General features: G+C 37.1%; 1 protein-coding gene across 1 annotated transcript; it reads right to left on the bottom strand.

Annotated features, from left to right (window-relative positions):
* Positions 1 to 2,883: 2,883 nt before the first annotated feature.
* On the bottom strand, positions 2,884 to 24,857 carry LOC121870093 (the record flags this gene model as incomplete). The annotated part of the gene is given in 4 exon segments (XM_042371865.1): positions 2,884 to 3,392; positions 11,554 to 11,700; positions 18,883 to 19,049; positions 22,279 to 24,857. Coding segments are annotated over 4 exon segments (3,049 nt in total), but the record flags the coding sequence as incomplete, so codon positions are not given.
* Positions 24,858 to 25,260: the final 403 nt, after the last annotated feature.

Here is a 25,260-nt window from a genome sequence, read left to right on the forward strand (position 1 = left end):
GTGGTAAAACATCACTTCACCTGAGAGAATGTAACTCAAGAGACTTTCCTCCCTGGCGCAAGAGTTTGAAGGAAAATGAATGTAGGTCTCAAAAAAAAAAAAAAAAAAAACCTCAATACTTTAGAAGAAATGTAAATAGCAAAATCCTCTCAGAGGTACAGTATAGCGAGAACAAACTTATAAGAGGCTAATAAGTTGGCAAATAATCTTGATTTTCAAAATTCCAAACAAGGAATTCCATAACTACTTTTCCAAAGTGACTAATACTGCTTGTCCACAGATTCCATCAAAGAATATACAATACTGGCACTGTAATCAACTTCAGTACCTGTATATTTTCTTGAAATATAAATTAAATCCTAGAATTTCAAAGACTCCCTTCTCTGGTAAAATATCACTACCTGTCTCAACCTATTGGAAATTTCATCATCTTCCCAAGCAATACAGTACTCTTATAATGTGAAGAAGAGGACCCATATCCATCAAAGTGAAGGTCTGTGCTGTTCTCGGAGACCTTTCTTCTACCCTCTATCACCCCTTCACTGATCTACACAGCACACCATAAATGTGAATCTCATGAGAAGACAAGTTTTTAAACTTTATCAGTCATATAAAAGAAGGGTGACAAGCTGTACACTTCTCCCAAAAGCTGTTTTTATCCTTCAGCATAGGCAGTCCGGGTTACAAACATCTGACTTATGAACTTCCGCCGATACGAACAAAATTAAGCTTTAAATTTACAGTAATTTATGTACCTGATGACTTATTTTTTTCTTTCATTTACTGTATTTTGACATTCTATTTCTTTTTTTCTCTCAAATTAAGTGATTTTAGATTTATATAAGGACTTAGACTATGATATAGCAGGATTTTAACATTTGTTCTGTAAGTACAGTATGCACATAACATGTGTTTCGGCTTACGCACAATTTCACTTTAAGAACGTCCCCAAGAATGGAACTCGTTCATAACCTGGGGACTGCCTGTATGTATAATGATGTTTCCACTTAAACAATTGCATCAGTGCATCAGCTAAACAAAACTTAGCCAAATCATCCAGTTGTCTCTGATCAAATATTCTTATAGACTAAGAAAATCACTGAGAACCCAAAAGGAAGTTTGCCTAAATAATCACTTCTATGCAACCAAGTACCTTGAGAAAATCCATGGCTAAGGTATAAATACTGTAGCTTCCTCTACTTGGGCCACAAAGGTCACCCACGATGTTAACATCACCTTTATAAGGTCTGCCTTAAAATTAGTCTTAGCAATAAGACTACTGGAGATGCTTAGCAATTAATAAGAATAATAAACAGGAAGAACAGACCTCCATGATGAGAATTCCTAAGCAGAAGTTTGCTTGGAAATTATGCCAGTTGTCAATAATTAAAGCATATGGAAAAAAAAAAAAAAAAAAAAAAAAAAAAAAATCTTTGGTTAAGAAATTGCACTTAGAATGTGACCCTGTAATGAAGGTGTACAAAGGTCTTCCTCACAGACATAGAATTCCCAAAGAAAGAAGAAAGATTTTTGGAAAAAAAAAAAAAAAAAAAAAAAAAAAAAAAAAAAAAAAATAATAATAATAATAAATAAATAAATAAAATAAATAAATAAAGTCCTCCCAGCAGGCAAGGTTAAATAATTGAGAAAATTTGGGAACTGAACCAAACAGCAAACCTACATATTTTTTTTTTCCTCATTCAGGTCCTAAATTATGCTCCTTTATGCATGTGCTGATACAGCCTTGCACAGCTTCTGTAGGTGTCTTCTGTCATGTTGACTAACCAGAGTCTCCATACCTAAAGATGGTTCCTGAGTTTTCGATGAAGGGTATGCACTACAGTACCTCCACATCCTTACTTTATCCTCATCATCAATGTTTTATGACCATTTTACATGTTTGAGTGGGTTAACTACAGTTATCTGATAGCAGTTCTCCATATTGTGTGGTCTGGTGGATGGAATAGAACATTTTGTCTCTTTGTGTGCAGACAATGTTTTGTTTTTTCTAATGGCTTTAAGGCATTGCTTTTTAAACATTTGAAGCCAGCACTGTAGCACTGCTACACTCAGATCTATCACTCTTATGTTTGTTTGAGGACATTGTGAAAAAAAATAAAATCAATATTAAACAAAACTGACATTTAAACCAGTGCCATTATGCCTCAAAGCTTCTGTGACTACAGTAATCATGTCAAGTAAACAAAGCAACAGGGAATAATATAATCAATATATATGTTGGGTCAACATTTCATACTGTTCAATTTGTTTCCAATATCATCTGGCTTCCCATAAGTACTGTACAAGTATAAAATTATTTCTGGTCCATACTGTACTGCATGTATTTGACTTATTTAGCTCATTATTAGCTTATAATCAATGTTTTCACTGAAAATTATCATGAAAAGCATGTTATTTAGCATTTTAATATGATCTGGGAATCTCTCTTTTTTAGTGGGAATGGATCTTAGCTTTTATATTGAGAATGTATAGAAAAATTTGGTTTGATTGATGAAATATCAATTTACAAAAGGTTTTTCTGGAATTGAATTCTTTGTAAAAGGAGGAATGCCTGTATTGATGAAGCAACTTAGCAAATATTTAGTATTTTCTAGCATGCAAATTTTCTTTCCAACAGCTGTAATTTTAACAGTAGTAATCCTGATACTGTATGCTGTACAGTAAAAATATTATTTTCCAATCTCTGTCCAGGAGGTCCCCAGGTTACGAACGGGTTCCATTACTGAGGACGTTTTTAAGCTGGATTTGTACATAAGTCGGAACACATGCTATGTGCATACTGTACTGACTGAATAATGTTTAAAATCCCACTGTATCATAGCCTAAGTCCCTATATGCATCTAAAATCATTTAATTTAAGACAAAATAAAAAACAAGAATGACAAAATACAGTAAGTGAAAGTAAAAAAATAAGTCATCTGGTAAATATATACCGTAAATTTCAAGTTTAACCCTGTTCGTATTGGCGGGCATTCGTAAGTCGGACGTTAGTAAGTCAGAGACCCCCTGTACATATAAACTGTTTATGTATAATATACATTCTGACTCATCTCCTTTCAAACACAACCACACTTAATTAATTTGGATTTATATCAATTTTTTTTTCACGATAAATCTCTGCATCACCTTTGTTAATTCAATAATACAACAGCTATAATGGAGCATACCAGAAGGTGTAAGGGAAAAAGAATACTGTACATGTTTATGATGCTGGACTATATTGGAGAGGGACTGTTACTACCTCTAATTTTTGTATTTAGAGAAAATTCTACTAAAAGTTTTTCTGCCTCATCCTGTGTGATCTCTTCATTCTCCATGACAATCTTGATGAACATTGTTGGACCCAAAACTTTCCAGATGTACTGCAAACTCTGTATAAAACAAAATTAATAAAGTATGATATAATATTTGCACAAATATATTCAACCTTACATGCAAACATATTTCTACATAGCACTACCAGATTCCCTTTGTATACTATAAATGCAAATGAAGGATATGAGCGTGGGTATTTTTACTGTCTCAACCATTTCTTATAGTTTTCTATGCTTGTCTTGCATTAATCTCCTATAGTATATCCTCTCCCCTCCTTCGAAGTTCTGTACACTTTGCTCCATCCCACCATCATCATCATTTTACATCCATTTTCCATGTTTGAGTGGGTTAGCCACAATTACCTAATGGCAGCTCTTCATGCTGCACAGACTCTTGCAATCTCTAGTTAGGTTCCTAACTCTAATGTCATTTCTCATAACCTCTCCAGATGTCATTCTTGGCCTACCCCTGGCTCTCCTCCCACCATATTTAAGCTCACGCATCTCTTGAACCCAACTGGTCTCATCCCACACAAATGTAAATGAAGAATTAAAACACATAAATGGATATACTAGCACCTTCATGCAACCCAGTAATGTGCAGTCTGTTTTTGCTTAACAATTCTAATCAAAAGTCGTTTTTTTTCCATTCACCTCTCCTTTTACAAGAAACCATGGTGGGTTACTCATCAAAAGAGCAGTAACCAGGCCCCATCCTGCCCTATCATGGAAAATCTGGGAAGGGACACAATCCAAGTATACACCCCTGGTGATAATTAGTTTTTACCTTAGTTTGTAATTCACAAGACTTTTACTTCACAGCATATTGAGCTGTTACAAAGATAAACAATTCCTTTCCTCCAAGTTCCTACAGTTCAAGAAACCCACAAATGCCCCCCTCCCCTCCAAAAAAAAACAAAACATCAATGTAAGAGGGATTAACAAGAAGTAATTTGTCAACACTGGGGCCATGTGGCCTGATTATGCCCCTCGACTAAACCGTGGTGTGGTCTCTGCTCAAGACAACATGCAACACAGGCTTGCAGAGATACAGTTGCTCAAGGGGGTGCCATTCAACAGAAGTGTATTAACTGCAAATCAGTTGGAGCTCCTGTTTGGCACCCTGACTGTCCTAGAGCTCCTACGCCCCTTTAGCGCCCAGACCCGCCACCCAGGCAGGTCTCAAGAAACACTACTGCTGCTAGGGTACTCCCTACGGCCAACCCCTGGCCCACCCTCCCCACCAAAGCTCCAGGATCATCATCAGCAGTCATCGAAAGATCAGCATGGGGCAACACAGACGTACCGACACAACAGGTAGCTGCCAACACACCCCGTGAACTTGCACAAAGTGAAGAGATCAATGATTTGAAAAATGAAATTAAAGAACCCAAAGCTCAATTTACAGCTCAAAGTGATATGTTAAAGAGCCTCTGTGATACACTACAGAAAAAGAACACCACCAACACAGTGCAGCAGCTATGGAAAGATTACAGTCAAACTGAAGACATTCAGATGTCAGTACCAGATGTGGAAACTCAAGACCCACCAGGAACTAGTGTCCCTGCAGAGGAAAATAGTGATACTGGTAACAGTTCTACTGATGCCTCTGTGGACATGGTCAGTGAAGATGAACAAACAGAAACAGAAAATGGCGGTGATGTCGAGTGTAACCAAAGTGTGTTGTTGTCTGCCACTGAAATACAATTGTTGAGCAGGACATGCTCCAGAAATTTTTAAAAAAGGTTAAATGGCCTACTGCCTGCCAAAGGGACAGGCAGCGTTGAAAAAAAACAGTATCATACAGTGCCTTTTGCTTCTTTCCAAATACAGTTCATAATGGCCAGAGTTAATACCAGACAAAGATACAGAGCGGTGAAGGTGATGAGTTGGATCATCTCATCCCTTAGAAAACGATACCCTGACCTACACCACAAAGTTGTGACTGAGGACATCGATATTGTGTGTCTGCAGGAGTGTCTCACACCTAATGGTAAGCCCCCACCCAGTCTGCCCAATTATGTGTATTATGATCCTAGTTCTACTCACACATGTTTGATGTATGTTAAGAAGTCATTCCTGCATGTACCTCTTGTATCCAAAAAGACTACCAACCTTCAATACCATGGGATCACTATCCACCTGGGCAACTCCACGCTCAACGTGCTAAATGCCTATGCTCCCTCAGATCAGCTTCAGTACACAGAACACCCAGACTTTTTACACACTGAGCCCACTGTCCTGATGGGTGACCTGAATACTAGACACAAGAAATTAGGTGACTCCACCACAAACACCAATGGTAGGAAGGACTTATCTCACTTCTCAGCGCATATGAAGATGTTCAAATTATAGGTAATAATAAACCAACACACATCTATGGTGGGGCTGGTACAAGGACTACAAGCCTGACAACTACCAAAGTTTCCATGATGATCTGATAGATAGGACTTATACATACTTCATCAACAAAGCCTCCACCAAAAAAGGAGAAAATGTGGTCAGCATAATGGGAACAGGCAACAGCAGTGCTATGATGACCCTAAACTGAAAAACTCAGGGCTAGAGTCAGGAGGGTGGGTAAGGGTTACAGCCATTACTTAGCAACAATTACCTCAACACCTTATCCCAGAGTGCTTCATGAATCTACTGTCTCATGTTGGTTAGTGTCCATAATAATGCTTAATTTTTTTCTCATTTACCGTATTTCTCGGCGTATAAGCCAACCCGACTTATAAGCTGACCCCCGAATATTTAGCTGAAATATCAGTTCTAGGCTGATGTCGTGTGTATAAGCCGACCCCCAAACTCAACTCATTATGAGCATTACTGTTACGAGCGGTTTGAAGTTCAATACTGCACCGACTCACATTCATAGTCGACCTCTTATCTCATTATGAGCATTACCGTTACGAGCGGTTTGACATTCGATACTGGACTGACTCACCTTCATAGTCGACCTCTTATCTGTTTCCACATTTTCTCCACTTGGCATTTTCCATATCTATGAGGTGGTTGTCCTTAAACCTTATGGTAAAATGGTTCCACCCGCAAAACAAATGAAATACGACGCATCATTCAAGTTAAAAGTTGTAAGATCTGCAAAGGTATCAAACAACTCTGCAGCAGCAAGAGAATTCGGCGTTAACGAGAAGCAGGTTCGAGAGTGGAAGAAGGATGAAGAAAAGTTAATAGACATCCCCAGAACAAAATGTGCCCTGAGAAGAGGTAAACAACAGTGGCCAGAACTGGAAGTGAAATTATTTGAGTGGGTCAACAAGAACCGAGTGTGTGGATACGTCATCACCAGGAATGCCATATGTATTTACGCAATGAAGCTGGCCAAGTCAAATCCAGACACCGGTAAAGACTTCAAGGCAACAAGAGGGTGGTGTAGTCGTTTTATGAATAGAAAAGGATTAGTATTAAGACAGAAAACTAAAATTGCACAGAAGTTACCCCATGACCTGGAGAGCAAAATCACATGTTTTCAACGGTACATTATTCAAATACAGCGCAACCACAATTTCCCTCTAACCTGTATCGGGAATATGGACAAAACTTCTATGAACTTTGACATGATCAGCAATCGAACGGTGGAAACAAAAGGCTCGAAAACTATTTTGGTGAAGACGACTGGACATGAAAAAGCACACTTCACAGCGGTTTTGAGTTGTATGGCAGATGGAACAAAGCTGAAACCCATGATTATCTTTAAGCGGAAAACAATGCCAAAAGTTAAGTTCCCAGCGAGGGGTATGTGCACATGCAGGAGAATGGTTGGATGGACGAAGAAGGAGTTAGGCTGTGGTTAGAACACATTTGGAGTAGGAGGCCAGGTGGACTGAGGAAGGAGCGTAGTTTGCTAGTGTAGGATATGTTCCGGTCTCACTTGACTGCGCCAGTGAAAAAGTTCTTGAAAAAGCATAATACAGATACTGCAGTAATACCTGGTGGACTAACATCTGTTGTTCAGCCTCTTGATGTATTCCTTGATAAGCCTTTCAAGGACAGAGTTAGAGATAGGTGGAACAAGTGGATGATTGAAGGTGAGAATTTATTCACAAAAGGATGAAATATGCGAGCTGCGCCACTTGAGTTGCTGTGCGAATTTGTGAAAGATTCTTGGAATGCCATAAAAAAAGAAACAGTAGTAAAAATGTTGCATATCCAATTCTCTGGATGGTGAGGAGGATGATGTGGTGTGGGAAGATGATGATGAAGCCGAATCCGCAGCCGAGTCGGAGGACTGGGATTCATCGGAAGGAACCACTAGTTCAGAGGAAGATTTTGAAGGATTCTAAACAATTTCAATTCTATATTGTATTTGAAAATTTTTACTGATGTCATTGTTTTTATCCATGTCTTAAATAAAGACACCACGCCAGTAATAGAGAGTTGTTAAACAACAGTCGTGTCATGTCGCTGTTGTAGTATTTCTATTATTTTAGTATTTTAGGCCATTTCAGTTCATGTCTTTAAAATAACAAAGTTGTATTTCAAAGTTGTTTTATATATGGGTTCTCAGAAAGAGAATAACAACTGATGGGGCAGTCACATTGAAGTTTCTGAGAAGTAAGTAGTGTGTCTCGCTGCTGTACACCAAAAATATTTAAGGTTCATGATTTAGATCTGCTGTATAAGCAGACCCCATGATTTTTGGGAATTTTGGGGGGCTTACAACTTCGGCTTATATGCCAAGAAATACGGTATGTATGTTTATTTGTGTGCTGTATCTACCTGTTCTTTAACTGATATACAATAAAACCTCATTAAGGCAGAGTGCTTTAAGGAGGATATCTCTTAAGCTGGACAAAATTATATGCCAAAAAATAATTAAACAATTAAATTAAAAAAATTAATAAATAAATAAAATAAAAAAGTAAATAAAAATTAAAACAATTTCCTCAGATGACATGTCTGCCTTGAGCCAAAATTTCAAGGGACCAAGGCATCAGTCTGCAGGACACAGGTGCCAGAGATTTATCAATTGTTTTTTGTGGAAATATTATTTCATTCACTCTACAGTAGTAATGATACTGGGTACAATGTTTCTTATTATGTTTTCATAGGTAGTGAAGGGTTTGTATCATTTGTTTATCACTGTGCCCATCACCGTTTTCAAATTAGACTACAAGATATGTATTTCAATCATATGCCTGGAAACAGGAGCGAGTGAGTGACTAGTTAGAATATCGTCTGCTCTTGTAACTCTCCTTCCTCCCTGCATATTTCAATTGATTTACTGTCATTACAGTATTAGTGTTTACTGATTGTTACCGCCACAGTAAAATACGTTGTCAGGGGGAGTGTTACCGCCACAATAAGATAAACTAGACGAGAGAGAGAGATATTTTTTTTTACGGGATTAGCCTGGACACAGGTCACGGACCCACATCAGGGCCTGGGGGGCGAATAATAATAATAATAATAATAATAATAATAATAATAATAATAATAATAATAATAATAATAATAATAATAATAATAATAATAATTCATAAAAAATAAAATTTATGATAAAACAAACAAAATAAAATAATAAAATAATGATGATAATAATACAGTAACTGTAATAATAATAATATTAATAATAAAGAACTATAAATACAAAAATGAAAAAAAATCAAAAGTGAGAAACGATATATGTATGTTGTGTTGTCAATGGTAAGAGAAACAATTGAGACCCTGCAATTGCGTGTAAATGAAGCAGAAAGTCAGATCAGCAACCTGGGACTTGGTCACAATTTTTGTGATGCCATATTGCAGCAGGGTCTACCATTAGACAACACATTATGCTTCCAATATCTTCCCAGGCAGTAGTACCTCCCTGTTTGGTAGCTGCCTACTACAACAAATCTTGCTGAAGTGTTTAAATAGGCAACGGCCCAGGCAGCTGTGAATGCTCAAAGGGCAGTCTATCGCTCCCTGCAGTACAGACAACATCTCCGTTCGACTAACATATACCAAGAGGATATAACACCAGTTCTCGTTGGTCAAACCCTAGACCCTAAAACGTGAGTGTGATTGTGAACTATTTTATCCTCTAAAAACTCTAAATAACTTTAATAAGTATATTTATGTACAGTATTACCCCGCCTAACGCGGTTTCACTTAACGCGTTTTATCATATACGCGGTGCCTCGCCAGAGCTGAACTTTCACTTAACGCGGAATTTTTCATCATATACGCGGGAAGCGGCGCGGGCACGATGCGCACAAGGTCGCCGAGTCATCAAAACATTACCGAGTTCTTCACCCGCCACCCACCACAGCCGGCCCAAGTCAGTGATAGTGATAATTATAGTGAGGATATGGACTTATATGGCCTTTGAGGGGTTTGACAAAGAGGCCCTACAAGCCTCTGTGGTGGATAGTGATACAATTGATACAAGTGATACAGGTGAGGGCCAATAATCTGCCCTCTGCCTCGGAACCAACCCCCCATCCCCGTGTGCCCAGCCATCTTTTCTACTAATGCAAGTGTTAAAAAACCTAATATTATTGATATTTCTCTTAATTATTAATTGTGTGTGCATACCATCATAAAGTTAAGATAAAATTTTTACTACAACATAGTTGTGTGTCGTCAAAAAGTGGAGTTTGGGGGTCGGGCCAGTCTCTATTGGAATTAATCCCATATGTTCTGTTGTTCACTTAACGCGGTTTTCACTTAACGCGGTACCCTGTGGGTTCAATTGACCGCGTTAAGCGGGGTACTACTGTACTGTATTTGATCATATTATACAAATTGTCTCCTGATGTATCAACAGTTGTAACATGTGTTATATTTAAGATGTTAATAGGCTAAGAACTGTATATTGATTGTATTATTCATATTATGTGTCCTGATACAACAGCATTTGTTATATGTGAATTGTTATGTAACAGGTTTTGACCGAATTATATAGTACGCTTCATCGTTGTGGATCTTATTCTGCAACAAAAAATCAATAACGCTCCTATGAGCATTAACACTGATATAATAGTGATTAATCATGCCATTGTAGCCAGGTTAGACTTGATCACTGTAACCACCAGGATATTGGCCAAGCTGTGAGGTGTCATGGTTGTTTTTTAACTCGTATTTTTGGGTAGATATACGTAACTTTCATTTATTTTTACTCAGTTACATGCACACACCATCCTACATACATTTTGTGACAAAAAGAAAGAAAAATAAATAATTGTCATATGGGCAAACACATAAAGGGAATATACATTTCTTTGAACACGAGTTAGCTGGCTCAGTGAGGGAGGGGAGGACGGTCGCAGAGTGTAGGGAAGAGGTGTGTTGCTAGGGAATCGGCATCCCAGATGATCTTCGTTACTATGGTGAAACAGGGAGTGTATGCAAATGGTGACAGTGTTAATCTTTCATTTAGCTTTTATTTACTGATTTGGCAATACTACATTACAGTAATTTTGTTGTAACTTATTTATTGCTATTATTTATATTTATTCCTCACATTTCCTGGTACTGTATATATTATTTTAAGAAAACTATGGCTACAGGAGGAAAAGATAGGCAAAAGTTTTTTCCTATACTGTATACTCCCTGCCATAAAATACAGTACAGTACTGTATTTTGGGTATTTTTTTATATCATTATTTACAGTATTGTTTTTAAACATTTCATACATTCGCCGGAGGCTGCAATGACAATCATATTTTTTTGCATTATTATTGAAAAATTAAACAATAACCATGGTCCTTAAGAAAGTGTTTGGTATCCATAAGGGTGGTGAAAAGGTTAAGCCCAAGACCTTATCAGTGAACTGAAACGAAGGGAACCGTACTTTATGTACATTAATTTTTTTTTATTAATTTTTATTAAAAAACATATTTCTGTCATAAAAATTTAATACATTGGTGTTGTACTCGTTTTTTTTTTTTTTTTTTTTAATAGCGGTCTTTCTGGAAAAATTTGCTCTAAGGTGGACAACCTCTTATCCTGGACACCCTTCCTCCCAATTAGTCCACCTTAGCGAGGTTTTACTGTATGTTTTCTATTGTTGTTTTACATTGGTCTCAAAATGCTACTCTATTTTCTACATTTATTATACAGCATAGCTAAGTACTCTACTAGGTTATGTTATTACTTTTTACAAGGGATTTCATGCTTTAACTATGCAAAAGATTAAAGAATTACAGTATCTATATGTGACACCCAATACAGCCTGATACAGTATATTGTGAAGACAAATTTGTCTGCTTACCATATAATCATCACCGAAGGCCTTTGGGAGATATGAAAATGTTTTTCTTATAAAATCAATAACACAGGTGATCTGGTCTTCAGTGTATGCTCCATAGATCAGTTCACCTGTCATTTCTCGTAAGTCTCTTCCACCTCTCTTGAAGATCTAAAAAAACAAAATAACAAAAATTAATTAAAAGTTATCAGTGTGCGTGTGTGATCATAAATTCAGTGGTAACACTCAGGACTCCCAACCCAAAATAACCAAATTCTGTCCCATAGCCAAGAAGGGTTAGTGGGGTCATCATCTGTTGTAATTTGCATTATACCGCCACTTGTCATATCGTGTCAACCAAAAAATTCTGGGAACAGCATAAAAGGATGTTAGTTAGTTTATTAAAAAGAATTATTTAGAAAAATAAAAGGAGAAAGAAAAAGGGGAATTCAAGGAAAACTATGAAATATACAATTGTTATTTTTCCTCAAGTCTTAACTACGGTAACTTGGGTGAAGCACGTGCCGTTTTCCCCTTCCTCCTGATTTCCTCAACAATAAGCTAGGGAGTGATGTTTAATTTACAAACAACAAGTAGTATCCATTTTCCTAAGGGATGGCATTCCTTAAGCTTATCATATGACTAATGTGGTCATATCCTGAACAAAAGATGGAACTTCTCAGATTATGTTGCCATTTAATGCCAAAGAAGGTGTCCTTTGGGGTTCAGCTTTTGGCTAACAAAACAGTGGAAACAGCATTAAAATGTGGGAGGAGACTTAAGGTCTGAGCAGGAGTGATCCATTTACTCAGCTTGAAGTGTGACAGGAGTCGGAAGTCATTGTTCCTGACTGAAAGCTTTTAAAGCCAACATCTTCAAAAAATAATTGGATACAGGTATCTTGCATTTCAGCATATGAGGTCAAGCCTTTGACTTTATTCAGATTTCATATTGTATAAAGTTACTCCTTTCCATGTTAGTTAACCACTACGCCCCAGTTGACATTCTGAAACGTTCATCTAGGGCGCCCCAGTTGACATTCCGGAACGATCGCCAATTCGCGCCATCGTTTGGATGCCCAGTACGGGTTATAAGGTTCCAGCATGACTATTTGGTGTTCATGCCACACATAGGTTAGTGTGCAGAGCCGTCCCTCGGGTATGGCAACCAGTGCGACCGCCCCGGGCCCCTTACCTTACCCAAAACCGGAATTAGTGACCACGTTAAGCTGACCTCACCTTCCCATCCAGATTCAGGAGACCACCTGAAGGATTAGTGACCAGCACAGTTAAGCAATGCATCTGCTGACATTAGGTCAAAGGTTAGATTAAGCCACCCCATCTTACCACCCAGACTGAAAACAATGTCATTCTTTACTCCCGAGGTCCCGATGTTGGTCAGTGACCTGTACTCGGGTGAGCTAATGTCCGTAAAAAAAAAAAAAAAAAAGTACAGTAGTTCCTCGCCAACCGCAGGGGATAGGTTCCTGAAATTCCCTGTGGTTGGCAAATCCGTGGTGAGCAAGATTAAAGGCTTATGGGAAATAGGGGGTTCCATGGCAGTGGATAACACTCGTCAAAGCCTAACTAAGTTGCCTGTTCCTTCACTAAACATACCTGTATTGCACATTTAATTAAATTTTAGTCAAATATATATAAAATAAAGTAATACAGTCAACCCTCACTTTACGCGGTCAATTGAACCCGCGGGAAACGCGTAAAGTGAACAACATAACATATGGGATTAAATGAAATCGAGACCGGCTGACCCCCTAACTCCACTTTTTCCAACACAATACCTATGTTCTAGTAAAAATAACATCTTAATTTTATGATGGTACATGCACACAATTAATACTTAAGAGAAATAGAGAAATACAGTCGCCAAGTTACTGTCCATTCAAATAATGGACTCGACTCCCTCCCCCTCTTCTCACACTACACTCGCTGGCTCTTCCCTCTCCGAGAAATTTTTGGGGGAAAACCACTAGATTTTAAGGTATAGTAATAAATAATACCTCAAACTAAAGTTAGGATAATATAATTGACATTGTTGGATTCCTTGTAAGACCAGGAATATTTTGAATATAAATGTCATATATTTTGCACAAAAGACAACATATTTACTCAGAGTAAACAAAATATTTACATTAGATCTAAAATTTGTATGTCTAATGCAAAATCTATGATGTTTATATTCAAAATGATCATCAAATTGTAAGAATTCCAGCAATGTAAATTATTTCTGGCTGGGTAATTTGTATGAATTTTGAGCTAAAACAAATATCTTCAGTTAATAAAAAAATAAAATATTCTTCATGACACTATCTGTCAATCAAAGTACCCCACCTTGCCTCCCCCCCTCTTCCAACCGCGCCAGATGGTCGGTCGGTCTCTCCCTCCCCCCCACCCCCCACCTTCCCTCCCTACCAGAGAAATGTTGGGTGAAAAAACTAGACTTTAACTTTTAGTAATAAATAATACCTCAGATTAAAGTTAGGATAATATAATTGACATTGCTGGATTCCTTGCAAGACCAGGAATATTTTGAATATACACTTCATATATTTTGCACAAAAGATAACACATTTGCTCTGAGTAAACAAAATACCTGCATTAGATCTAAAATTTGTATGTCTAATGCAAAATCTATGATGCTTATAATCAAAATGATCATCAAATTGTAAGAATTCCAGCAATGTAAATTATATTCTGGCCGGATAATTTGTATGAATTTTATGAGCTAAATAAAAAAATTATACTTCACCTGCGTAAAGGGGTACACACACGCACCAACCTGGTTCCGGCAGGGTACCGCGTAAACGTGGAAACGCGGAATGTGGGACCGCGTAAAGATAGGGTTGACTGTATATCCGTTAGTTGGAATCTCTCAAACCCGGAACTCTCTGATAGCCGTAATTAAATTTTTTTTGGAAAATCGTTCCAAAAGCCGGAATTTTCCAGAAAATTCAGACTTTAAGAATGATTTTCCGAGGGACACATCTTCCACAAAATTACGAGAAAATTTTCCTGATACCTGGAAAATTCCAGGGATAGGGGATATTTTTCCGGGTTTGAGTAATGATGTAAAGAGCAATTTCTGGAACTTCAGCGCACATTTTTGCAACCTGGAAAATTCCGGGGGCGAGGGATTTTTTTCAGGCTTTGAGATACTGTATGATGTAATGGGCAATTTCTGGAACTTCCAAGAATATTTTTCCGTAACCCAGAAATCTCTCATTCCCGGAAGTGCTCTGCACCAATTGTTCCAGCTAACGGAGATATCACTTGTACATACAGTCGGCCCTTAACATACGCAGGTTTATAATACGCGGATTGCCCCGCCGGAGGAATATTCTGTACATTGAAGTAATTGAAGTACATTCAACTCGCGCGCGGCACCTCACACGGGACACCGCCCGCTCCCGCTACCTCACACACACACACGCATAGCTCTCCCTCACTCAGTCAGTCTCGCTGTAACCACGCTTGTGTTGACATCAGCATTGTAGTTGCAAAAATATTACATTTCCGTGAATGTATTATATCAAGCACAGTATGAATAGAATATCACTAATATAAGAGTGTTTTAACCGAAAACTACTAAAAAAACGAGTAACATATCTTGAACATCGGAAGGTTAGGTAAAGTCTTTTGTTTTCATGTAGTTTATCCTAATTTACATTGAAATGCATTACGTTTCTGCAAAACTACTATTTATTTCTGAGAATATGGAAACGTAATATTTTGCTGAAATGACGTACGTATTACAGTGGAAAGTGACGAAAGCAATGACTCGCTTTCTTTCGTTCAAAAGATGTTACCGTAATCAACTTTCGAATGGTTTTCAGTTAAAAAACTGTTGTATTACAATAATATTCTATCCTAATTCACTTGTGATGCAACAGTTTTTTTAACTGAAAACCATTCGAAAGGTGATTACGGTAACATCTTTTGAACGAAAGAAAGCGAAAGTCATTGTTTTCGTCACGATTTTATCCCACTTTCCACTAATACGTACGTCATTTCAGCAAAAATATTACATTTCCGTGACTGTATTATATCAAGCACAGTATGAATATAATATCATTGTAATATAACAGTATTTTAACCGAAAACTATTAAAAAAACGAGTAACATCTCTTGAACATTGGAATGTTAGGTAAAGTCTTTTGTTTTCGTCATGTATTTTATCCTATTTTACATTGAAATATATCACGTTTCAGCAAAACTACTATTTATTTCTGAGAATATATTCATTCAGGCACAGTTTAGGTAAAATATACATGTGCTGTAACATTTTTTTAATTGAAAACGATTCGAAAAACACGTACCCTCTAGCCCTGTTCAAGAAGAAGACTGGGAGGAGCTGTTTGGTGCTTAAGATGATGACAAGGAAAATGATTTTGATGGATTTTAATGAAAATATTCAGAAAGACCCTGGCACTGTCAAGGAAAGTGGCTGCAGAAGGCTTCCAGGACATGGCAGAGGACGAGATTAGGGAGCTAATTGAAGAGCACGACACTGAGCTGACCGAGGAGGATCTACAGGAGTTAGTAGACTCAGGCAAGGAAGAGGAAGCGAAAGGGAAAGAGGATGAGGAAGAGCACCAAGAAATAACGTTGGAGAAGTTGGGGGAGATGACCAGGAATATTGAGGCACTGAAAAACCTGGCCTATAGTATGGACCCCTCCATGGTGCGTGCCCTGAAATTCATGCGAGGGATGGATGACGTTTTCGCTCCATACAAAAACATCATGGAAGAAATGAAAGAAAGAGACGACAACTCCCCATCACCATGTTCTTTGATCACCGAAGGAGAGATTTAACACCATCAATCACTGGCGGCAGTGAGGAAGCAGCTGAATCCACCGTCGCCCCCACTTCACCACCCGTTATGGAATTGAGTGACGATGAGCCCGATGACCCCCGTCCTGTCGCCGAGGATAGGTACTGTACAGTAAAGTGAAATTTTTATCTCTTTTTTTTTAATAGCTTTTCTTGCCATGTTTATTGTTTGTAAAAATGCACAGCACAGTACAGTTCAGTACTGTACATAGGAAGTGGAGGTGCAGTTATTCACAAAACATTTGTGTTCGTTGTCGGCAGTAGTGACGGGGAGGAGGCAGAGGGGGTGGAGGAGGCAGAGGGGGTGGAGGAGGCAGAGGAGGTGGAGGAGGTAGAGGAGGGAGCGGAGGGAGCGAGTTGGGAGGAGTGGTGACCTTGGACGCGGGAGCAGGGACGAGTGGAGATGCCAGCCAGTACATTACGGGTGTATTAATTGTTTTTATAGCTATTTTTGCATTTTAATATTAAATATTGTACATTACGTTTCAACAAAACTACCATTTATTTCTGAGAACATGGAAATGTAATATTTTTGCTGAAATGATGTACGTATTACAGTGGAAAGTGGGATAAAATTGTGACGAAAGCAATGACTTTCTCTTTCTTTCGTTCAAAAGATGTTACCGTAATCGCTTTCGAATGGTTTTCAGTTGTGGGATTATAAGGCTAATGATAGGATAGAATATTATTGTAATACAGTACGAGTACAACAGTTTTTTAACTGAAAACCATTCGAAAAGCGATTACGGTAAAATCTTTTGAATAACGAAAGAAAGCGAAAGTCATTGTTTTCATGATTTTATCCCACTTTTCACTGTAATATGTAAGTCATTCCAGCAAAAATAATGTATTTCCATATTTATTTCTGAGAATACCTATATTCATTCAGTCACAGTTAAGGTAAAATATACTTGTGATGCAATATTTTAATGAAAATACGGTATTGTAGTTTTCTTTTGTTTCAAATTTAATTAACAAAGATTGATGTTTCAAATGTAATGAACAAAAATTTATGTACAGTATCTATAAATATACTTTAATAAATGAATACTTTGTTTTACATCGTCCTGTGCTACCATACCATGGATTTGGCTACTTTGGGCTTGCTATGATGACGCAAGAGATCTGCCCTGGCAACTGTACTGACACTCACAGCTGGTGGTGCGTTGGTGCATCGTTTCCATTGTTTACTGGTAGTTACTGATAAATATTTTTCAACCTTACGAAACTATTACCCGTTTAGAGATCGACCCCTAATTTTTTGCCAAATAATTTGGTTTTAAAAACTTGAACTACACACAGGTATACATGGTAAATAAGGACATGGGGGGACCAGGTTTTTTTTTTGGGGGGTGGGGGGAGCACATATACGCGGATTTTTAACATCCACGGGTATCTCTGTTACGTAACCCCCGCGTATGTTAAGGGCCGACTGTATAGGCAAATTCCTCCTCTAGGAATTCCTCACAACATATCCTACATGCCCTTAAGAAAAATCTTATCACCAATCCTGATTTTGTTCTTTCATTGTGGGTCAAAAGGCAGTGAATAAAATCGTCTTTTTAAGTTGGCTTACGGTAGACTGAATATTTTACACTCTGCTCTGTTCTCCAAATTATCGTGCCTAGGAATGACAATTTGTTTTCTTTCTCTTCCTCCCAAGATGGTTGGGACATTCAATACCTAACAAAGGAAGAGAAGGCTAAAATTTTAGCCTGGAAGACAGAAAATGTGGGTATCAGTGAGACAGAAACGAACAGGAAGGAAAAGTGCTATTATTCACTGGGTTCTGGTGGCTGCATGTAGCCTCCCACCAGACGTATCATTGCCCCACAAACTCATTCCTGGAAGGTCGAAGAAGACTACAGCACCAAGAACACAGACAATCTCCTATGGCATGAAGTGCAGAACCTAAGAAAGCAAACCAAAACCTGCTCAGAAATGTACGTACATTTCCAAGCAGTTTTGGGTTTGCTTTTTTCAGTTCTGCAGCAGCCAAAAGCCAGTAAATGGAGCCACGATTCCTTACTGTTTGTCTTGCTATCTCACTTGTACCCAGATTTCTGTCTTCCAGGCTAGAATTTGAGCCTTTTCTTCCTTTCTTAGGTATATCCCAACCATCCTGGTGCACTACACACAGAAATATAGGGCAAGTAGAAAATACACATGAAATTAGGAGGCTGAGTCGTGGAGCGATGCAATGTAATACACTCGCACTTGCTGTTCAGGGTATACTGAGGAGGCCAGCTGCTGCCTGACTTTACTCACACCACTCCAAGTTGCCAGATGTAGGATAAATCGAATTTGTGATACATATAGGCTAATTTACACAAATATTTTTGTGACATGTCACTGAGTGCAAAAACATGGCCTTGTTGCAAGGATTTTTGTGGACACTGTATATTCCCCACTATCCAAAATAAATACAGTGAATTTAAATACAGTACATATTCTATTGTTAACATATTCTATTGCCAAATCTGTAATAATCTATATTGTGCATACCTGGTGCCTCTGGTTTGGTTCCTGTCCTTTGGTTACCTTTTCTAAATATGGTACTGCTTGGACAAGTCTATTTTCAAGCTCCTCTACGGTCATCTGTTGGAGTCTGTTGTAGCTGTTAATTTGTGACTCAAGAGTTCCTCCATCAGAAAAAATTACAGAATTTTCATCTGAAAAAAAAAAAATATATAAATATATAAATATATATATATATATATATATATTATATATATATATATATATATATATATATATATATATATATATATATATATATATATATATATATACATAAATAAATAAATAAAATAAATAAATACAAAATTTTAATTATAATAACAATAATTATAACAGTTATGGACAAGATTTATTTTTTACAAACATGAGTGACTGGTCATAAAATCATATTTTTGGGTTGAACCTGAAACTAAGTACAGTACCTTGTGAATTATAACCATGACTTCTGGTTTTTAGGTCTGGCTTAACCCTTAGACACAGAACTGGGAGTACTATAGTAGAGCCTCATATTCTGTAATGTTTGGAACCAAAAGCCCATTGTGAAATAATGAGAGTTGTGCCCCCCCCCACCCCCAATTAGTGTAAGTATAGGGTAGTCTTTAACTTCAACAATGTACAGCACATATGAGAAGAATCACAAGACTAAGTTCCTGTAACTACAGTGATAAACTATGTTTCTACTCCAGGTAGAGAATTCTCCAAAAAATTGAGTGAGGATGCTGCTGTCATTTGTACTGAATACAAGTTAGTAAGTGCAACTTCTGCTCCATTGAAGTGCATGATAAAAAAAAAAGCCATTAATCTGAATACAGTAAACGAGACGACTCTCTCAAACCCGGAAAAAATCCCATATTCCCGGAATTTTTCCAGGTACTGAGAAAAGTTTCCGAGATTCTAAACAACACATCTCATACGAAGAACCACTATCGCACATTCCCGGAATGTTTCTAGGTGCAGGAGAAAGTTTACTGAGAGTCTAAGTGAGTCTAAACTACGCATCACATTTGATGCTAAGCTACGTACATCATCAACTCCTCTCTCACAGACAAATTCTCCCATTATAATTAGACTGAGAGCACAAGTGAAATCATTTATGGCAAGCGAAAATGTGTATAAAATTTTATTAACAATATCTGATCCAACAGTGTCAAAGCGATGAATTTGGTGCCATAATGTTTGGGAATAAATTCTCTACAAAACATTCCCAATAAAAGATCTTTAAGCAAAATATTTCACAATGATATAATGACAGGGCTTCAATCCCCAGAATTTTTTGGGTATAGGGAAATTTTTTTTTATAATTTTCTGGAAAATTTGCCTTTTGAAAATTCATTCCCAAAGCCATAATTTTCCAAAAAATTTCAATTACGGCTATCGGAGACTTCCAGGTTTGAGGGATTCCGGCTAACAGAGATTTATTTAAAAATCTAAATAATTCAGGCTGATAAATGAAGGTACTTTTGAGGCATGAAGCTGCCAGCATATACAGTGGTCCCTCGGTTAACGAACGCCTCGGTTAACAAAATTTTGGTTAACGAATTGCGCCAATACAGAAATCGGTTCTAAGGCTTAAATTCGTTAAAATTGGAGTAAATATCAAGAAGGTTGTACTATTCAATAATTTTCCATGTTTTGTATTAATTTTTTTTGTCATTTTAACACTTATTTAACATAATTGCAGTACAGGTAACTAGTTTTTGGTGCGCCCATCAGCCACTTCACTCACCCACCAAGGCCTCAGTTTGTATCTCTGTTCAGTGGAGGAAGCACCTTGCTTGTGGGTCTCTTGAACACAGAGTATTTTTACGTTTTTACAGTACAATTATTGGTCATTCTGAAATTTATTTAACATATTGACAATACATAGTGCAGTGCAGTGTTGATTTAAAGAAAATAATCTCGAATTACACCTAGTGAACTTAAAATTTTATGGGTGAAATGACGGCATCAAACATGGGGTGATTTCTCTTCCACCCCCACTTCCTTCTTTTCTCCCTTCTCCTCCACCCCCACTTCTAATTCCCATCATCATCATCATCATCAACCAGGAGCTTTCTACATACACACCTCAAAGTAAGTGTACTTTACTGCATTTTCTTTTTTTACTTTGTATGTAATTTTCGGTGAGCTGGAACCAATTACCCCAAATCCCATTGAAACAATGGTTTCAGTTAACAAAATTTTTGGTTAACGAACGCCCTTCTGGAACAAATTGTGTTCGTTAACCGAGGGACCACTGTACAGTGATATCCCCGTTAGCCGGAACAATTGGTGCAGAGCACTTCCGGGAATGAGAGAATTCTGGAAAACGTGATGACTCTCTCAAAGCCGGAAAAAGCCTGTCATCCCCAGAATTTTCTGGGTAACGAGACGACTCGCTCAAAGCAGGAAAAAACCCATCATCCCCTGAATTTTCCGGGTAACAGAAAAATGTTCTCCGAAGTTCCAGAAATTACCCATTACATCATCTCTCGAACCCGGAAAAATATCCCTCATCCCCGGAATTTTCCAGGTACCGGTAACGGAAAAATTTTCTCAGAATTTCCAGAAAATGCGTCTAATTTTAATTTCTCAAACCCGGAAAAAACTCCCACATCTCCTTAATTTTCCATGTATCAGAAAAAATTGTGCGGAATTTTCCAGAAAATGTGCCCCTCGGAAAATCGTTCCCAAAGCCAGAATTTTCCGGAAAAATCCGGCTTTGGGAACAATTTTCCGAGAAAATTTCAATTCTGACTATCGGAGAGTTCCGGGTCTGAGGGATTCCGGTTAACGGAGATATTACTGTATACTGTATTTATGGTGAGCAAAAAGTGTGTAAACTTTTATTCACAATATCTGCTCTAATTGTTTTAAGAGAGACGAATTTTTTGCCATAATGATCCTGAATAAATAAAAGATCATTAAACAAAATATTTGGACACGATATACATTACCGTAATATAATGGGAATTCAATTCTTTTATGAAAAACCATAAGAAAAGTTGTTACTAGAATCTATAAAATCAATTCTAATAAAGTTAAAAAAAAATTTTTTTACCCAAATAATTCTAAATACTGTATGTATATTTCATCTTCCCCATATGAAAGAGATACACGGATAAAATATTTCCTGCATCAGTACAAATTAGTCTGATCCTGAAATTAATAAAACTACAAATACTGTACAAGGTTTAAAATTGAATGAAAGTTGATTAAATTTATTTTTAAAAATAGGGGTTGATAAAAAGCAAAAGAGGGTTCATGTGAAAAAGTTTGGGAACCACTGCACTAGGCAATGCATAAATACAAGGAATTTCTTCCATTAAAAGGAATTCTAACATTGCAAAAATTACAGCACTGATGTGAAGTCTATAATAAAGTGAAAGACAGAGTACATACCATCAAAGCCAAGATTCATTGGTGGTTCAGTTAAACTATCTTCTTCAAATTGTAGAATGCGTGTGTCATCTTCCAAACTTGAAAAGCATATGTTACTGGAGTTATGTTTTGGTGTCTCATCTGGCATGAATGAATGGACTGACTGTAATTCATTGAAATTACTTTCACTTTCATGACTTTGTTCAGAATCTCTATTAATATTTTTTCCATTACTTAAAGTAGTATCAAAGACATCAGTTTCTTGTGACATATACAGATTTCTGCGTCTATTCCAGTTTAAATCACTGAAGTTACTTACATTACCACTGTTTATTTCAAAATTTTGAGCCGAGTCACTGTTTACAGTACAGTTAAAGGTACCCTCACTTTCAACCCTTTCACTAAGCTCACTAGTTTCTGAAAATACATCAGCACCACTTAAGTGTTTATCATTTTTCACTGCACTACAACTTTTGGTTTTGGATTTTGTGGAGTGATTTTTGCTTGGTCTTGACTTCTGTTCAATATGTTTTGTGATAGTCTGACAGGGTTTTTTTCCATTTTGTTTTGAAGCAATCCAATCAGTCATTTTAGGTTGATTCTGTGGGACATGGGCATTAAACTTGAGCTTATTTTTTTTATTCCTTGTTTTATGATTAGTTTTTTGGGAGAAATCACTCTGATCAATGTCACTGGAAAAATCAAATGTATTTTCTGGAAATGACAGTTCATTTGCACTTTGTTTCTCACGCAACTCCATTGCTTTGCGGCACTTTTCAATAATAGCAATATTTTTCAAAGTTTTTTTTGACAATTGTAGTTTTTCTAATCTAGCTTTCTTTGGAGTAATTCTATCACTAGATTTAGTACCCTTACACTTAGTTTTAGATTTATGCAAAGATTTTTGTATTGGTAGTTGAGCAACAGAGCCTGAGGGGTCTAAGGAAGGACTAAGACTACTATTCCTTGCAGCACCTTCCGGTAATCCTTCACTACTGGTAAGCTTTTCTTTTTCCTTTAGTCTGAGACTCCTTCGATAAAGAAGAGTATTACAACTGCAAACACTTTGATCCTTTTCTTTACACTCAACCTGCTTTACACAACTTGGAACATAATCTGGGTATACTAGTGATGAACAAGCTTTACCATCTTCTCTGTCTGTTGATGTAATATGTCCAGGAACATATGCTTCTTCAACGTTATTTTTTTTTGAAATTTTTTTCTTTGATTCTAATCTCATTTTTGTTTTGTTTTCTGATTTGCTGAATTCTCCAAGAAGTTTTTTTGCCTTTGGTGAGGATTCTATAGTTTCTGAACCATCTTCTTTTTGTCTATCTTCTAGCAGCTTAAAAGGGAAATCAATGTGACTGCAAGGAATATTTACTTCAATTTTTGGATTTGAACTTGTTAAATCCGGTAAATCCTCATCCTTGTCGAAAATCTGAGACTCTGTTGCTTCAGCTTCTTCCCATTCACTGCCGTCACAAAGTGAATTACCTTGACATCCAAAATCCTTTGCCTTTTTTCCCCTTTCCATCTGATCAGTTGCCTTTGGTGAAGATTCTATGATTTCTGAACCATCTTCTTTTAATTTATCTTCTAGTAACTTTGAAGGGGAATAAATGTGACTGCAAGGAATTTTTACATCAAATTTTAGATCTGAACTTGTTAAATCCGGTAACTCCTCACTCGTATCTAAGATTTGGTACTCTGTTGCTTCAGCTTCTTCCCTTTCACTGTCGTCACAAAGTGAATTATCTTGACATCCAAATTTTTTTGTCATTCTTCCCCCTTCAGTCTGATCAGTTACCTGTAGGTGAAATAAGAAAGCGTCACTGAAGTGTTTCTCCGTCTGTATTTTTCTTGAAACACCCAAGACAGGACTATCTGAATGATAAGAAACTCCAAATGTTTTAAGGTGATCTTTGTTTGTGGGTTCATTTTTCCTCTTGGAAGAACATGCAGTTTGGGAATCTTGCAGTATGTCATTTTCATTTTCCATACTGGGAAATAGAAATGATAAAGGGTAAGACCTAACAATATTTTCAGGACTAGAAAAGCTCTGATGATTCTCAGTCTGACATGATTCATTCTGAGTGGAATATACCTTTTTATATCCTACTTTGTAACCCTTCTGGAAGTTTGTAGAACTGTTTGAGTTTGTATCCTCCAAACTATCATTTGGTGAATTTTCCATTTTAGTTTTGATAACAGAAATACTGTTGGGAGAACGACAATTTAATAACTGAGAATGTTCAAGTTGTTCTCCAATATTACAAGATGTTTTGATGGGCTCAAAACCTTCCACAATCATCAGATGATCTATATTAGGCACATCCTCATCAGCATCAGATGCCAGTATTTGGTGAGGAAAACTGGAATTATTTACAGAATTACTTTTTAATGTGCGCTGTGTTTCTTCAGGTAATATACACTGACTGCTTTGGCAAGATCCTGAAGAGTTATTATCATGTTGTGTGTCAAAAATGGACTTCAAAACTTGCCTCTTATTAGGATTTTCATTTTCTAGATTGGACTGTAAAGGAGTTGATTGACTTATTTCTTTCCTCTTTTTACGAGGAATTCTTGACTTAGAGGCCCTGCAAAAAAAAAAAGGGTCATATTACTTGATAACCAACAACAGATATTAGAGACAGCAAGACATATGTCTATGCGCTAGCCAAACCTTGGTTGATGACCTATCATTATCATATTAACTACAGTAAGATCTCATATTTTCGAGCACTACCTAATGTAACCAAGTCTTATACGGTAGAACATCGATATAACGTGAGATACGATCCAAGTGAGGTCGCTTTAAACCGAATTCGCACTAAATCGAAGTGTTGTTTCAATGGAATAATTTAGATTGGTACTTGAGAGAAACACAAAATACTAAAAAGACAGTCTACCCAGATGCACCTCAGCCCATCTCCTAGAATAAACAAAACATTGTTTTTTGTAGTATTATGTTAAAACACTCATAAATCAACAGAGCTAAAA

The sequence above is a fragment of the Homarus americanus genome, unplaced genomic scaffold (assembly GCF_018991925.1).
Source record: "Homarus americanus isolate GMGI-L3 unplaced genomic scaffold, GMGI_Hamer_2.0 scaffold24756, whole genome shotgun sequence".
Classification (NCBI taxonomy): domain Eukaryota; kingdom Metazoa; phylum Arthropoda; class Malacostraca; order Decapoda; family Nephropidae; genus Homarus; species Homarus americanus.